Source organism: Alternaria rosae (genome assembly GCF_020736505.1).
Source record: "Alternaria rosae strain MPI-PUGE-AT-0040 chromosome Unknown BKA58scaffold_13, whole genome shotgun sequence".
Lineage (NCBI taxonomy): Eukaryota > Fungi > Ascomycota > Dothideomycetes > Pleosporales > Pleosporaceae > Alternaria > Alternaria rosae.
In genome coordinates, this window is record NW_025763582.1 from 660,405 (window position 1) to 676,738 (window position 16,334).

The following is a 16,334-nucleotide window of genomic DNA, read 5'->3' on the forward strand; positions in this document are numbered from 1 at the left end:
GTGTAGTCTTTCACGTCACCGACGAAGCTCAACTGAGTTGCTGATGTCTCATGAACACCCTCAACTCGAGGAACAAGAATTCTGATGACTTTAAGCTCGATAAGTTTGGTGTATGGAGTTTATTTATTGCACTCCTTCAAAACTCCACCTTAGCGTACCTGTCTACGTATCCTCTATACTCACGAAGAGCAAGATTAATCACTGAAACACACGATTCTTCTCACACCCCTAATAACTTATTCCCTCGAAGCCATCACTCCGATCGTCGAAACAGTACGGCCTCATCACTTGAGACCAGCCACCATTTACCTCCCACTAATATCCTGGATGGGTGGTGGGGGTCTATTCTCTCTTTGATTTCAGATTGAAATTGCTATAGGTTGCGGGAATTCTATGACCAACGGCATCCACTTCGACCTCTCTGATTTCTCGTCCGCTATAGCTCTTTCTTAGGCGTCATGTTCATGGCAAGGTTGGGAGTGTTGGGATTTGCTGCGGCTTTGTCTGGGAGTGTTGCGGACTGAGTGATTGTGTTTTTGTGTTGCTGACGGGAGGTGGTGTGATGGGAGATGGCGTGGTGTGGTGTGGTGTAGGTCTCTTCGTACTTGAATACCTACAACGGAAGTGAGTGGTGAGGCAGGGTAGGTAAAACTTCACCGTGGTCGCTGAGTTGGGTGACGTGTTGTCTGGTAGAGTGATTGAGAGAGCAGAACTTGTACTGATTGCACATCTTCGCGCCAATCTAGAAGACGCATTTTGCTAGACTTATATATCAACAGCTCCAGCCCCTCTCATTCTGTATAATGCATTTCAATTCGGAGTAAGCTTCAACAACCTTCCACCCGCCCCATCCTCAATCACCCAGATAGCGCCGTCCTTATCCTCCCTTATACCGCGCATGCGCTTACCCATTGCGATACGTTGTACTTCCGCCGCTGTATCGCCAGTGATACTCACCCTTACAAGCCCTTGCGCACTAAGACCAGTGATAATGGCATTGCCCTTCCAGCTGGAGAAAAGGTTCCCTTTGTAGATGATAAGACCAGCGGGTGAAATGACCGGAACCCAATTAGCCTTTGGCGCCGCAAATTCTGGCCTCGTACTATGCTTCGGTATCAACGTGCCATTATAATGTCTCCCCTCAGACACAAGCGGCCATCCATAGTTCTTACCCGGCTGAACAAGATTCAATTCGTCTCCGCCAAACGGCCCCATTTCGACTTCCCACAGACGGCCCTGGGCATCGAAGTCGATGCCGAGTGGGTTGCGGTGGCCGAGGGAGTAGAACTGTGATTGAAGGGCGCCTTGGGATGCGAATGGGTTTCCGGCGTAGGCGGTACCGTTGTCGTAGAGGCGTATCATTTTGCCTAGGTTGGACGTCATGGATTGGGCTGGATGCATTTGGTTTATCTCGCCGGAGGAGATGTATAGTGCGTTGTCTGGGCTAAATTTCAAACGACACGCAAATTGGAGACCGCCTGTAGCTCGCTGCGAGTGCCGCCAGATGACTGAGAGGTCGGAGAGTGCGCCGCTGGTTGCGGTGAGGCTTAGTTTGGCTCGTGTGACTGCGCAGCCTGCGCCGCCGGAGCCGCTTTCTGCATAGCTGATATACGCAATACTGTTGTTCGCGTAGTTGGGGTGCAATGCGACGTCGTGGAGACCGCCTTGACCGGCATATGCGACGGCGGGTACGCCGGTGATGGTGCCCTTAGATTTGGTGGTTGGGTCGACGAGGAGTAGGTTGCCTTTTCGCTCCGTGACCAGGATGCGGGCGTCGGGGAGGAAGGCGAAGGCCCAGGGTTCGGCGAATTCCGTGATGGGTGTTGTCTTGAATGGCTGCTGGCGGGTGGATAGGTGGGGTGGTGATAGGGCTAGAGCACATGTTGCCAGTGCCAGAGCGTTGGCAAGGGAGATTGTGGAGTGCATTATTTTGGAACTGGATGTTGCTCTTCAGTATGTTGAGCTTCGAGGTGTTCCGGAGTTTGATGTGCGAATGCCGCAAAGAGTCTCCTAGGTCATCTGCTTCCTGAGGTAAAGAAGTATATGAGCAACGGGAGGATTGCCAACCTCTTCTACAACCTCAGCTCTTCCCAACCTCTGATGTCATGATATATACATAAGAAAAGATTATAGTACATGCACTTTATTTCCCTGGTGTTGGTGGTCCGTATGAGTGGAGCAAGACAAAGGTTGTCAAGGATAGAGTGCCCAGGTGTGAGCCCTGAAACCCATCTTGGAAGGCGCGAAGTGATCGATGCCAGTCAATTGCCAATTGACGCGTAGCGTCTAGTAACCCCCACTAGGGAGCCGCTCGGAGAGTAATAGCAGATAAGTGCCGCTATATCAGAGATGCCACGTGCAGGCATTATAAAGTAGCCAAGATTCTTGGGTGGGTGCTTAAGGGTCTGGCGTGACGTTGGAGTGCGGCACATGCTGTTACTGCGCGTTTTGGTATGGCCTACATTTTGATTACTAACATCACGGCAATCGCTCGTGAACTTGCGTTACCGTTGCGTGTTTACGCTCCACGGTCTGCTCCAGCTCTTCTCCACACAACAATGTATACCTGTCGTCGAAAGGGAAAATGTAAGTATACGTTGCGCCAATATTCGCTGAATTTCAATAATAGTGCGTTATCAATCTCATTCATTTCGGTCTCGCCATGAATACAATTCTTCCCTTCACTCATGTCACCTTACCTCCAACTCCATATCCTCCTCCTCAATCGTAGGCAAAACCTGATACATCCTCTTCCCCTTTCCCATCCTCTTCAAGCACCGATCCGTATGCAACAAATGCCCCCTCTTCTGCCTCACAAAACCCGCGAAACACGCTGCGCTCGACGCGATCGCACCTGCTGAGATATATATCGGTATAAAGAAGTCCTGCGGCTTGTACCAGATCATCGTAGTCGCAAAAGAGAGCAGTTCGAAAAGGTTTTGTAACGACATCTCGATAGCGGAGAAGGAACCTCGGGAGGCAGGCGGCGCGTCTTCTTGAACGAGGTATTGTACGCTGAGATCGAAGCCCCATAAGCCGAGACGGGAGAGACAGACACCGATCACGAGGGCGCCGCCGGCTAGCATCGGTGCTGTGGTCGTGGGGAAGAGGTAGAATAAACCGATTGCCAGGGCGATGGCGAGAAGTTGTTCGTTGATGAACCAGAGACCTGCTCGTACGGCGCCGATTTTGTTCATGAGCCACGGCGCTGCGATGGTGGCGGATAATTCGAGGATAACAGATACCAGTCGCATGACTGAGACGTGGGTGCTGGTGAAGCCGAGGGTGAGGAGGTAGGTCGTCATTTGCGAGGCGAAAGAAAGGACGGTGAGGTAGAGGAGGGAGAGAGAGAAGGAGGCGAGGAAGGCGGGGTTGGTGATGTAGTCGCGATACGGCGCGAGGTGCGTGGTTATAGATTTGATGATGGTGGAGCGTCGCGTAGCAGTATTTGGTACGGTATCCTGGTTAGGCGATGAGGCTCGCTGTTGCAGTTCCGTAGCAATATCCGTTTCAGACGCTTGTTTCGTCACGACTCCCTTTCCAACACTTAATTCCGGTACCGCGGCATATACATTCGCGATGGCGAAGTATTCCACCAACACACTTGTCGCATTTTGTGCGAAAACAACCCAGATGGCGGTTTTAGTCGAGTATCCGTCTAGGAGTCCGATGCCTACAGGCGCAATGAGTTTGCAGATGAGATCTATCCTGCGCATCGCGCTGTTCAGCTCTTGACGATCGATAGCCAGACTCTCGGATACGACGACGATCCAGTCGCGCTCCACAGATACGGTGTTGGCGACGAAAGCGAGTTTTTCGATGCATGCCAGCACCACGCTGATAACGAAGAGGCCGTAGGTTACTATCCCAATATCCTTCTTTTCTCCGCCTAAACTCAACATCGCCACCAACACCGCACAACTCCCTGCGACACTAACTCTTTGCCACACAATACTTTGGCGAACAACCCACAATCTATCTTTACGGTCGACTAGCCCTCCAATCCATGATCCGAGGACGGCAGCGGCAAGAGACCGGAAAAGCGCATAGCATGATGCGAAGAACAGCGTCCCAGGGAAGATTTTTGCAAGGAAGATAACAGCGCCGAATTCAAAGGTGCGCGCATTCCACGTTGACAGAATGTGAGAGGTGTACAACTTAGTGAGGAGGGGGCGGGGTGATCGTCGCGTGGGCGATGGTGTTGATCGGGCGGGGTAGACAGGTTGGGTTGGTGAGGCCGAAGGAGAGCTGGCCTCGCTCGTCGAACTCCTTGAGCTCGTCATATCGTCGCGAAGGCTGTAAGTAGGAAGAAGCAAAGAGGCAAAATGCCTCCATGGCGAAGAAGAAGCTACATATCGTGTCGCAAGGTTTAGCTGCCTACTACCGTGATGGTCATGAGACGGGTGCCCGGTGCTGTGGGAAACGGACGTCTGGGCCTTCCGAGTCACCTCATGGATTGCGTTTGCACGTGTGGACCCTGTCGATCTTGGTGAGGTGTTAGGCTGTGTTGGGTTAGCGTCGCGAGGGTTGATAGATTTGATGAAAAGCAGGGCCGAGTGTTTATGAGAATATGTTTCTATCAGATTGTAGAGACGGGCTTGTCGTGTTCGGTGGAACATACTGGGTGTAAGGAAAGTTGGGTCTTCGTCGTTTTATCGAGTACCTAGGTATGCCAGGACCTCCTGTCGGTGGAGACCTCCAACATCGTAGCCACTCTGCACTTGCCGAACATGTGATGTGCGCAGGTGTCTTGCCATTTGCGTGGTTGAAATATCAGCAAGGCTTGTCCCGAGTATATCCAGAGCAGGCGGTTGGAGAGAATGCTTAGACTGGTACCCATGGTAATATTGCTTGTGGTTGCAGGCACTCTCCATCACTGATTACCAGCTCTTATCTTCAACCCACTAGAAGTATGAGAAGGCTAGACTGCTGAAACCGTATTAGGTTATGGTATCTTTATGTTTCCTAATGATGGTGTTGAATATTAGGCGACGTCGATGTTGTGAGCGTGTCCTTAGCGCGAACCCTGAATCTCAGAACGACGCGTTTTCCAAGGGTGTCACGTCTTCCATCGAACTCCATCCAAGGGACTCACCACATACTGATAATGGCATTCGATCTAGTCGTGGATTACCAGCTTTCATTTATCATCCCCGCTCTCCATGAAGATGTCCGGCTACACGGCAAGGTGTCCAACGCTTGGCCAAGGCGTGCTCGTGCATCCACATACATGACGCGTACCTAGGCAATCTACTCGATTACACGCCCACCGGCTCCCTTTGCTACTAGACGAATGAGACGCTCTCTACAGCGCGCCAGAAAGGGTAAGCTATTTCATATAACCCCAAAGTCATTACAAAGCTAACAACCTCAGGATGGCTTGTCCTACCCCTCGGCAGACACCCCACTCGCTTCCAGCCTACGCCCTCCTTCTTGCAACCTCCGAACAATACGCAGTCAGAAAAGTCACGAACCAACGATCCAAATGGTGGGGACAAGCAAGCGCGGAGTAAGTTTGCAAGGAGCGTGCTTGAAGGAAGCACGGTAGCTCTGATATCGCTCTTCGGTCTGGGCCTTGGCGGCTATGCCTATAGTCTGTTTTACAAGAGGACGGTTGCGAAGAAGATTGAGAATGCTTTCGCAACAGGATACAGCTCGCAAGAGCGGGTTGCGTTGGGTCGCATCTCATACGGTACGGAACCAGATAAGATACAAGAGATTGTAGAGAGAGAATACTGGGTTCCGCGAGCGGAGCAGGAAGACATTGACAACGTCGTCAGCGGGAAGGCTAGGGGAAGATACTACTTGGTTATTGGCGAGCGAGGTACCGGCAAGCGAGCACTACTTCTAGAGGCTATGCGGAAGGTCAACGGCGATGGCATTGCTATGCTGGAAGCGCATAACGATCTGGAAGTATTTCGAACGCGACTCGGCAAGGCCATCGACTACGAATTCCACGAAGACTACATCGGAGGGCTGTTCAGCATTCGTGGCCCTAGGGACAGCTCGCCGCTGCTAGACATCGAGAGAGCGCTCAACCAGATGGAGAAGGTAGCTCTGTCGCTGCGAAAGCGTCGCGGCAAGCCTCTCCTCATGATCATCAACAACATTCATCTGTTCAAAGACGACGAAGCAGGAAAGCATTTACTAGAGATCTTGCAGCAGCGCGCCGAAATTTGGGCCGGCAACGAGCTGGTCACAACTGTCTTTACCTCCGATGAATTCTGGTCTCTGGAGCGCCTGACGCCGCACGCAACCAATATGCACGTCATCAGCGTCAGAGACGTACGGAAGAATGTAGTGACTACTGCACTCAAACAGTACCGATCGCGTTATCATAATGAAGACGTACCCCAAAGCATCCTGGACGAGGTCTTCGCCAAAGTCGGTGGCCGACTTATCTTTCTGAACCAAGTCGCCAAATCTAAAGACATGCTAGAAACCTGCAAGCAGATCAACCGAAGAGAGAAAATGTGGTTTCTCAACAACTGCTGGATCCTGGGCGACTCCATGGACGACGACGTAGAAGAACAGCAAAAATACTGCGCCGCCGCCATCGTCCTAGCACGCGCGCTCGTCCTGCGCGAGCAAGAAACATCTCATCCAGAGCAATTCTTTCTGCCTCAGATCCCGCTACACGAAGCCCGTCAGATCATCACGCGCGCCGACTTCGTCCACCCGTTCGATCACATCAACGTGATTCATATCGATGCTCATGGTATGGTGCGAGCGGATTCTGTGCCCATGCAGAATGCGTTTCGGGAGGTCGTCCAGCAACCGGGCTTTGAAGAGCATTTGAAAGCGACGCTGAACCGGTTGGATGAGTTGGAGAGTTTGGCGAGGACGAGAGAGGTTGCGATGAGGGATCCGCCGGATAGGAGTGGGGGTATTGTGCCAGTGCAGACGTATTGCGCGAAGCTTTGAGACGGTGAGGACATGGGTTTGTAGATATCGCGCATGTGCTGCTTGTCGTAGCAGTTGCGATCTCGTGCCTCACAACACAAACATTGCCAGCTCACGTTCAAGTTCGCAATCGTCTCTCCACAGTGGACACACTTCAACAGCTTTCGTCGACGATCATGGCCCTTCTGGCTTACCCTAACAACATACTTAGTGCAATGCTAGATGAATCTTGTGCTCTCCTCGACAATGAGGACTCCCAGTCCCTGCGCCTGACCTGCCGACGCATTTACCAACTGACCAATGTTGACGCAGTCATTCGCTACGCAGACAAGCTCCATGAAATTGAAATCTGGTGCAACCACCAATCCCTCTGTTTCCTTCTCCACCTTGTCAAGAACCCAGCATTCCGGCAAATGGTATGGTGTATAATCTTCTATACACCTGGCCAGTTCCCACCCCGACCTAGAACGCGGAGAGTAATTCGTGAAGAAGAAGAGCGAGACGCGTACATTGACTCAAGTGAAGCCGTCGAGCTTCTAGCAAAATGCTTGCGATATCTGGCTGTCGCACCAAATCTCAGCTTGCTACAACTCCACTCTTTCAGTTGCCACCATCTCTTGCTGGCGGCACTGGACCTAGTGCAGTTTCCAAATCCCCATGTTGAGGTCTTGATCGAGCCAGAACGGCTACTGAAACATGACTATGGAGAGTTTGGGCGGTCATCTTCTTCATTTGCGCGCTATTTGAGGTGGACTTCCCTTGAAGAAGGTACTCCGTCAATTTCGTGCCATCGAGGTCCAACTCACCGGGATGCTGTGGTCGATCGACTGGAAGAAGATAGTGAAGACGAGGCTGACAAACAGATGAGGATGAAGAATCAGATAGAGACACACAATCAGACGAAAGCGAAGATACAAAAGAGACTGAACAAGAACGCAGGGTCAGGAAAGCAAACGAGAACAGAAAAGCACTCGAACAAAGCTACCATGTCAAGGACTACCGACTCAACCAACCACAGATTGCAAGCTTTTTCCACGGATTAAGAAGCGTTCCGCGCTTGTGGCTCAACGGATGTGACGACTTTCCCCGACTACGCTTTTGCAACGCCTACAACGACTTCTTTGCCTATAGCATCGCCAAGGTCCCTGTTTACTCATCTCACCATGCTCAACATCCGCTGCATGTACATCAGCGGTGGCCGTCTCTAGCGTTTCATCAAGCAGCAAACTCATACGCTCGAAAACATTCACATCGATAGTACAGCTTTGACCGACGGTTCCTAGAAGAATGTTGCGCGAGTTCTCAAGAAGGTCTCCAGTCTTGAACAGCTGTTCCTCAGAGGTCGTCTTCGTCAGAAAACGAATGCAATTCCTACCACACGCCGACGACCTAGAGCGTACAAGGGGGTTAGCGATTACCGTGTCTTTCAAGACTCATGCGCATGTTCAGCGATATCTGAAGGCTTTCATCAAGTACTTCTCGACGTCTGAATATGTACAACAAGATCCTGGTCGTGTTCAAGAGCGTAGGCATCGGCGGCTTTTGCCGCAGTATTACATGGTGGATCTATTCGATTTGCCATAAGTAGGATGTTGTACAAGAGCAGCTGGGGTACATGTGAGCGCGTGAAAATTTCGTTCTAGAAATTTACTGGTACTGACATGCTTTGCAATACCGAGTGGGCGGTAGTTGGCGCCGACGTAGAGACCTAAGTAGTGCTCGAGGTGTTTGGAGGATACACCTGCATTGCGGTCATCATATACGATACAATTGAAAAAAAGTCGTGATTTAACTTTAGTATCGGCACAACCATAGGCGTAACATGGGAGCAGATTCGCTGCGGGCGGCACGGTAGGTGAGCTTTGGGCATGGTGACGTCAGCAAGTTTCCCAAGCGAGCTCCATCTCCAGCTACACCGAAGCTGCTCTCCTCATCTCGAAATACCTCGACATCAGCTCTTGGTCCATGTCTCCGAAAGCCTGACAACCTATGTACATGCGGACTGAACTCTCAATGGAGTAGCGTTACCGTAATGAATGCACGCGCCGGCCTCCCCTCATCGTTGGCACCCAGCGCGAAGTCTTGGTTTTTCCGACATCCGAAATGACCAAACCAGATCGCGGTAGCGGACTCTCCCCAAACCTGGAGAAATACGACGATCGCTTCCGCAATTAGCTGCGGAGCCCCGCAAGATGATATCCAGGGCTTAGGTTCCTGAATGCTCGGGTGAAAAGCATCCGGAGCCGCTTGGCTGGTAAACACCCATGCTTCTGCAGCCGGCTATATGAAGTCTGTAGCCATGTACTCAAGAATGTTTGTCACCCCAGTCCGCCATCCCATCACATCATGATGGGTTTCAATACGCTTTCTTGCCAGCTTTTGCTAGCTGCAGCGACTGCCTCCGCCAAATGGATCGTTCCAGGAGCGCGTTGGAGAGCTACCGATGAGACGCTTGTGAATGCGCACGCGGGTGGTATCACTGTGGATCAAGAGACGGGCAAGTACTTCTGGTTCGGCGAGTACAAGATCGAGGGACAGGAAGAGGGTGGTGGTGTTAGTGTGTACAGCTCCGATGATCTCGCGACATGGGAGCCCCACGGTTTTGCCCTGGAGCCCATCGAGGGTCATCCCTACATCTCCCCTGAGGACATCATTCAACGGCCGAAGGTTGTATACAGCCAAGGTACTGGTCAATACCATGTAAGCACCCGTATTGAGCAATGACTGTAGCTTTGCTAAAGGTTGATAGATGTGGTGGCACGCCGACAACTCTACCTATGGAGAGCTCCTTCAAGGTCTTGCTGTCTCGGACAACATCACTGGGCCATACAGCTTCGTCGATGCTACAGCACCCCTTGGAAACTGGTCGCAAGATTTCGGTCTGTTCGTAGACCAGAAAGACGGTCGTGCATACTCGCTATACTCCAATGGCGACCGCAGGGAGGGACGCGACGTATATTTGACATCTTTCAACGAGAACATCACTGCTCTTGATGAAGTCGTCCATCGTTTCGACAAGTACGACCTCGAAGCACCAACGATCGTGCAAACCGATAAGAGCTACTTTGCACTCATGTCGCACAAGACGGGCTACCGCCCAAACAGTATGTTTTTCCCCTAGACGTATATCTATATCACATGCTGACCGCTTCCAGACGTGGTTGCTTTCCGCGCGGACTCCCTTGCTGGCCCCTGGTCCCAACCTTTCATCATCGCACCGCTCAACACCCGTACGTTCAACTCGCAATCTGGATTAAACCTTCGGATCAATGGCACCAAGAAGACGACTTACCTGTACATGGGTGACCAATGGGACTCCATCAGTCTCTGGGAAAGCAGATACATCTGGCTACCGCTTGAGATCGATGAGGAAAAGAAGTCAGTCGAGCTCAAATGGTACGACGTCTACGACCTTGATGTGAAAACGGGAGAAGTCACAGCTATTAATGGCACTACCTACTACGGCAAAGATGCGACCACCACTGGCGATGCCTACCACCAAGAAGCCACATTCGGCAGCGACGGCGTCATCGTCACCGGAATCTACGGCAACGACAGCAAAGTCACCTTCTCCAACATCGAAGGTACTGGCAAGCCCCAGTGGGTCTCATTCTACTACCAAAATACCGACGACATGGGCTTTGGCGACCAGCCTGGAGGTTCACCCGATCGTATCAATGGTACATGGCAGCTTCGCCGTATCTCGAGCGTGATCGTCAACAACAAGACGGAACAGGTGGAGTCGCTGTACCAGAGGGATACGCACAAGGGTATCGTCTTGAGCACACCGCTTATGCTGAACCTGGAGGAGGGTAGCCACAACACTATTACTATTGGCGGTCTGAATAACGGACAGGATGTGAAGGGTGCGGATATCGACCGCATTGTTGTGTACCCGCCGGAAGAGTAGTTTGCGATTACTGCAAGACCCTGTCAAGAGTTACACTGGTTTAACGAATGATGATCAATAAATGCGCGTGCAATCCATGGGTCTGTGTTGCGTCCACTCCCTATGCGCAATACTGTAAGTGTACTAGCGGTGTCGACCCTCGCGCCTTCCACTACAAATTGCGCTACTCTCTCACCTCGCCACATCTCTCAATCAACCAGTCTTTTCTCTTGCCCACGCAGTCAGCTGTCTGTGTCAGCGACACAACCCGAACTTCTCGCCGTTTTACTCCACCATGGGCCTCAGTCATCACCCCGCGATTCCTTTCGACCGATTGAACGAAGCTTTCGTCTGCACAACCAGGAGTCTACATCAGTCACAAACCCGATCTTTGCGCTATTTCGGACCACCGTAGGCTTGAGCCGCACTCCCCCAGCTCGATAGACTCGGAATGTCTCTGCTATCCCTACCCACGGAGATCATCAGCAAGACTTTGCGATACCTAGGCCTGAAGCACGATGTAGATGGCTCCGTATACTACAATAACGATGACCTGAAGTCGCTCCGCCTCACCTGCAGGGTGACATTAGGAGCTCTGCGCGCGCCATCGGAGAAGCACGATGTTCTCGGTGTGAGATCAATCTGGGGAAGAACGCATGAACTAACGGAGAACGCAGTAATAGACAGGTAGGTTGGACATGAGATCAATGGCCAAGGAAAAGTATCAACGATGCTAGTAACTTTGTGTGCCATGCCATCCATTCAGGGTTGAACTTGTGATTTTCGCGATGCCGTTGTTCCCGGACGTCGTTAACCTATGACAGCCTAGCTTGATACCTATGCCGCCCCATCCATTCCTAGGCAGCTATCGGCTCCATCCCGCAACTCCAATTGTCCTTATCAACACCGTTTCACACACTTCTCTTTATAGACTGCTATGGAGATTCCGAAAATCCGCTCGGCCCCTTCAGACCCGTTAGCGCCATCCTTCTTGACGTTGCCAGCGGAGGTACGAAACAGCATCAGTGAATACGTGTTCGTGCTGCCAGAACCAATACACATCCATAATACCGACTTCTACTACGACCGAAAGTCTTATGAGCCTTACAAAATCTTCCCCGATGACAGCTCAGAGGATGACAGAGACATGGATTGGGGTCCTCGGACCAGGCACTTTGCTAACAGCATGGAAGAGTGGGAGGAGAGGCATTACTATCTTGAGAGAGAAGCGCGGATTTTCAGGAATAAGGCAGCACTTGGGCTTGGGCTGCTAAAATCATGTCGCCAAATTTATCACGAAACGGTCAACTTCTTGTACTCCGATAATACCTTCATTGTTTCCAGCGTCGGCTCAAGGTGTGACCGCGAAGAGATTAAGCGGTGTCGAGTCACCGATCGGAACGACTACTACCAAATCAAGTATGCTCCAATGTGGCTCGCCTCGCTTGGCTCAGATGAAGTTGATGAGAAAGGTAATCATCGACATCTCGACTGTCTGTGATTGGAATTGTGGGAGCGCCGAGATGCACCAAAACCTACTGCCGCTACTAAGGAAAGTTTGGAATGGAGACCTGGTACGCTGTAGCATTACCTTCGCCCGCTACTCTAGACTCACAAACAAATGTTCCGGAAGCTCCCATCCCAGCAATGAGGAGGAGGATATCGACGAAAATGCTGCCCGATTGAACAAGGCGTTCGTCGCTCTCGAAAGAGATGAAACGTTGGATCTTCGCCGCCTTTCCAACTCAGAATTGCTTCTCTCGTCCGTCAGCATTTACAATTACGGAGAAACTGGGCAGGTGCAGTACTACTCAGGACCGCGAAGCGTTTGCCGCTCCTTCACAGTCGATCAAGCGTCCGGCGAGGTTAGATGGGCCACCGCGGGGCCGGTCGGTCTACTTGAACTTCCTCGCAAAGCGCAAGGTATGGTCTGTGCTTACGTGATCACCGAGGAAGAAAGCCTTCGACTTTTCAGGGACTACGCCAGGATACCCAATTTTGACCGGAGCATTTTCGATGTTTCTATGAGACTACGGCCGTCTTTGGTCAAAGCAGTAGGCGAATATATGCCGGTAGTCATTGAGCTTGCGACAAAGGAGAGAGTTGACGATGACTGCGATGCGCATCCATTGCGAAGATTTGACCCCAGGATCGATCTCGGGGACGATGATAGCCTGGCGAGCAAAATCGCCAATGCGAGCCTCGGGGTGCACTCAGGACCTGCGAGACCGACAATCTTGATCCAAGTCGTACTTACCCGCCCCACCAACCCCACTCACATTCACATCAACATCAATCAATTGGTCAATTTCATTCAAACCCCCTACGACAAGATATTGAAAGACGATATTCGTGTTGGGGTCGAAGTTCAGCAGACTGGGAACGATAATTCACGTTGCGAAACCAGTTACACTACAATTGCGGAGCTTAAGATGAAAATGTTCTTGTACTTCACGGACGTTCTCGACCAACTTCCACGTAATGGAACTCACGGACCAGCACGCCCGGAGTTGTGAATCGATGGACATGCAAATCTTATCGATTTGGTTGCACCGCCGAAGGGATTTCGGTGGAACAATGCAGATTCAATGAACTTCAAGCGTGATGGAAGGACCATGACTAGCCTCTTCAACGATATCGTGCGTCGTCACCGCGTCAAAGCGAAAGAGTCCTTTTGCTGTATAAGAGGTTACAATCAATGCATGTACCACACATGGGGAACCCTACGGAAATGGGCAAAGCCTGTCTGGAGGAAGCAGGCTCTACAATGCGCGGGAGATGGAGAGGTTTCTGCTTGAGATCATGTTATTGGAGATGAAGTAAAAGGGGGTTCAATTCTTTTGAGCCGTATCAGCAATCAATCCTGCACCCCTTGAATCAAATTCTTGATACCCTCTCCTCTCGACGTCTTTTCCCACGCGTCGGTCGCCTTCTCAAACGGCGTTATTGAACTGATTAAAGGCTTCACATCGATCAATCCCTTCTCCAAGAACCCTACCGCAAGCTCGTAATCACCTGCACCATATCGGAAGCATCCCCTCACCATGAGCTCTTTCTGGCCCATAGCCACGATCGGAAATTCGATCTTCGGCTTCCCAAGCCCGGTCTGAACATACTTCCCGCCTGGGCGCACAAGGTTGATGCCCATATCGATACTCGTTGTCGCACCGGAAGCTTCGATGACGGTATCGACAAGACCGCCAGTCGTATCGATGCCGTGCTCCACGAGATCAAACTTCTTGAGTAGTGCTTCGGCGTCGTCTTCTGGACTGGCGTCGGTCGACGAGCGGAAGGTCTCACACTTCAAGTAGCTTGCTGCGAATTCGAGTTTCTTCTCCAGAATATCGACGATGATGATGCGATGCGCACCGAATTGACGTGCAACGGCCGCGCAGAATAGCCCGATCGTCCCGCTCCCCATCACCACGACCGTTTCGCCAGGTTTCACATCTGCCAGCTTGACTGCATGTACGGCGACCGCAAGGGGCTCAACAAGCACCGCTTCGTCCAAGCCCATTTTATCGGGGATTTTGTAGACAAAATCTTCTGCGCTGCGAAAGTACTTCGATAGCGTGCCTTGCGTATCAGGCGGCCCGGGTGCTGCGGCAAAACGCATGTCGCGACACATGTTGTAAACCCCAGATTTACACACTTTACATATACGACATGGTACGCCTGGCTCTATAGCTACGCGATCCCCCGGTTTGACGCTTTTGACAGATGGGCCGACGGAGTGGATGGTGCCTGAGGCTTCGTGGCCCATCACGATGCCGGTGGAAGGATTGATCATCTTGCCAATGCCGCCGTGGTGCCAGAAATGGACCTGGATGTTCGATTAGTCGTTTGTTGGGGTTGTATGACAACTGATAGTCTTACGTCGCTTCCGCAAACTCCCACATAATTGATGCGAACGATCACGTCGTGAGGTTCAATCACTTCTGGCACTGCGATATGTTCGATCTTCGCGTTCTTCGGCCCATACAGGACTACAGATGGGTTCTGCATGATGTGATTGCTGAAGGCGGCGTGTATGCTTGAAATGTAGTATGGAACTATGCTATCTCGCCAGATATGTGCAGAAAAGAACGTCCATTTATATGGGATCAACGAAAATCAGGCGTCTCTTACAAGTATACATATCCGGCAGTCGCGTTTTTGTAATCGCTATCGACTGTGAGCTACGTCGTAAGTGGGGAGGTAGACGCGTGTAGCTTCCCCGCATCCGGCCTCCCATCGTCTATCCCCGCACATCCTTCGATACGCAGGGAAGGCATACGGCAACCGCGATGCAGCGAGGTGGTGATCGTAACAGGCGAAGAGTCAGCGTCATGGGCGAAGAGTGCCTGGACAGATGATGAGAAGGCGCATGTGTTCACGCGGGCGCCGACGATGCGGGTTTCGGAGCTGCTCATCGCACATAGACCACACCTCGAATCTTGCAGTTGCCTTTTCGTGGAGTGTCACAGCGTCTATCAATCGCTAATTACTCCTTCTCAAAAATGATACACAATTGACACGCAATAGATCAAGGAGCTGTGGCACGTGGAGCTGACAGCACGTGAAGACGCGGTGGGAACGTGGAGCGAGATGGATACTTCGCCCCCGCTTTTATTCCTTAGCGTGCTTTGGAGCGATGCCGCTCGCCACCCATTGTCGCTTTCATATCGCCGGCGTCCTCTCTACGGACCGAATTCCCCCTCTTTCCACATATCTGTACAGCGCGCTGGCGTGCTCACGATGATTTCGAGATCAAAGAACACACGCCCGGCCGCTTCGCTCTGAGGGTCGGCTACACCACCACTAGAACGACTGGGGAGATAGAAAACGAGCTGTGGCTGACCAAAATCAACGCGAAGACGACAGGAAAGTTCAAAGGCCTGCACTACTACACCCTCGAGAACGGCGATTCGGACAAGTACGTGGACGGTGCACAAGTATTCAAGGGCACGGGCGTCTTCAGCAACCTCGCGAAGAGTGGACGCGTGAGTGGCTTCGCCTTCATCACGAAGGCGTTCTTTCAGCTCATTATGCTCTATACCGGCCATAGATCAGTGTACAGCACGGTCGGATGCGATAACATGACTCTAGGCCACCTTACTATCGCGCTAGGGGCGATTGCTAAGCTTGGTACTGCCATAGGAGAGGAAAACGCGGTTGACGACAGCGAGGAAACATCTGTTGGTATTGGAGAAGACGGCGATCTCATCATGGCGGAAGAAGGCTGCGGACCGTCGCTCGAGCGCAAGGAAAACAAGAGGAAGGAGGCCATACAGACGGAACTCGATAAGGGTGCCTCAGCAAAGAAGATTCGCGCAGGCTGGAGTGTGCGGCTGATGACGATGGCACACGGGTCATTGGTGAGAGCCAGACAGATATGAGAGACATGGGTGCAAGGCTTGAAGACAGCATCCCCGAGGCGAGGTGGAAACGAGGTGGGTTCAGGAAGAATAATAGCTTTCTGCGATCGTCTGGCGATTGGGGTTCTGGCTGCTGAGCCATTGCGGAGCTCGACGCGTCACAGAACATCAAAGATGTCTGCGCC

General features: G+C 51.8%; 6 protein-coding genes across 6 annotated transcripts; 3 read left to right on the forward strand and 3 right to left on the reverse strand.

Annotated features, from left to right (window-relative positions):
* Positions 1-715: 715 nt before the first annotated feature.
* On the reverse strand, positions 716-2,379 carry BKA58DRAFT_450390 (Glucose/Sorbosone dehydrogenase). The gene has a single exon (XM_046174351.1). It carries the CDS (start codon positions 1,924-1,926, stop codon positions 811-813), a length of 1,116 nt encoding a protein of 371 aa, XP_046020358.1. The 5' UTR covers positions 1,927-2,379; the 3' UTR covers positions 716-810.
* A 311-nt stretch (positions 2,380-2,690) lies between these two features.
* BKA58DRAFT_444842 (Ferroporti-1) lies at positions 2,691-4,283 on the reverse strand (the record flags this gene model as incomplete). Its single annotated transcript, XM_046174106.1, has 1 exon — positions 2,691-4,283. One exon carries the CDS (start codon positions 4,281-4,283, stop codon positions 2,691-2,693), a length of 1,593 nt encoding a protein of 530 aa, XP_046020359.1.
* Positions 4,284-5,054: 771 nt separating this feature from the next.
* On the forward strand, positions 5,055-7,242 carry BKA58DRAFT_370471 (uncharacterized protein). Its single transcript, XM_046168990.1, has 2 exons — positions 5,055-5,324; positions 5,375-7,242. The coding sequence occupies exons 1-2, from the start codon at positions 5,294-5,296 to the stop codon at positions 6,922-6,924; spliced, it is 1,581 nt and encodes a 526-aa protein (XP_046020360.1). The 5' UTR covers positions 5,055-5,293; the 3' UTR covers positions 6,925-7,242.
* A 1,888-nt stretch (positions 7,243-9,130) lies between these two features.
* On the forward strand, positions 9,131-10,907 carry BKA58DRAFT_67135 (galactan 1,3-beta-galactosidase). The gene is made up of 3 exons (XM_046175703.1): positions 9,131-9,603; positions 9,653-10,007; positions 10,059-10,907. The coding sequence occupies exons 1-3, from the start codon at positions 9,250-9,252 to the stop codon at positions 10,811-10,813; spliced, it is 1,464 nt and encodes a 487-aa protein (XP_046020361.1). The 5' UTR covers positions 9,131-9,249; the 3' UTR covers positions 10,814-10,907.
* Positions 10,908-11,587: 680 nt separating this feature from the next.
* On the forward strand, positions 11,588-13,308 carry BKA58DRAFT_450396 (uncharacterized protein; the record flags this gene model as incomplete). The annotated part of the gene is made up of 2 exons (XM_046174352.1): positions 11,588-12,264; positions 12,350-13,308. Exons 1-2 carry the CDS (start codon positions 11,730-11,732, stop codon positions 13,306-13,308), a joined length of 1,494 nt encoding a protein of 497 aa, XP_046020362.1. The 5' UTR covers positions 11,588-11,729.
* A 170-nt stretch (positions 13,309-13,478) lies between these two features.
* BKA58DRAFT_67128 (chaperonin 10-like protein) lies at positions 13,479-14,883 on the reverse strand. The gene is made up of 2 exons (XM_046175702.1): positions 14,669-14,883; positions 13,479-14,615 (listed from the first exon to the last, which is right to left on the reverse strand). Exons 1-2 carry the CDS (start codon positions 14,795-14,797, stop codon positions 13,650-13,652), a joined length of 1,095 nt encoding a protein of 364 aa, XP_046020363.1. The 5' UTR covers positions 14,798-14,883; the 3' UTR covers positions 13,479-13,649.
* Between the last annotated feature and the right edge of the window lie 1,451 nt (positions 14,884-16,334).

Coding starts and splice junctions, on each gene's coding strand:
- BKA58DRAFT_370471 (XM_046168990.1), top strand. CDS start 5,294: ATGAGACGCTCTCTACAGCGCGCCAGAAAGG. Junction 5,325..5,374: donor TCTACAGCGCGCCAGAAAGG/GTAAGCTATTTC, acceptor TAACAACCTCAG/GATGGCTTGTCCTACCCCTC.
- BKA58DRAFT_67135 (XM_046175703.1), top strand. CDS start 9,250: ATGATGGGTTTCAATACGCTTTCTTGCCAGCTTTTGCTAGCTGCAGCG. Junction 9,604..9,652: donor AAGGTACTGGTCAATACCAT/GTAAGCACCCGT, acceptor AAAGGTTGATAG/ATGTGGTGGCACGCCGACAA. Junction 10,008..10,058: donor GACGGGCTACCGCCCAAACA/GTATGTTTTTCC, acceptor GACCGCTTCCAG/ACGTGGTTGCTTTCCGCGCG.
- BKA58DRAFT_450390 (XM_046174351.1), bottom strand. CDS start 1,926: ATGCACTCCACAATCTCCCTTGCCAACGCTCTGGCACTGGCAACATGT.
- BKA58DRAFT_67128 (XM_046175702.1), bottom strand. CDS start 14,797: ATGCAGAACCCATCTGTAGTCCTGTATGGGCCGAAGAACGCGAAGATC. Junction 14,616..14,668: donor TGGGAGTTTGCGGAAGCGAC/GTAAGACTATCA, acceptor TCGAACATCCAG/GTCCATTTCTGGCACCACGG.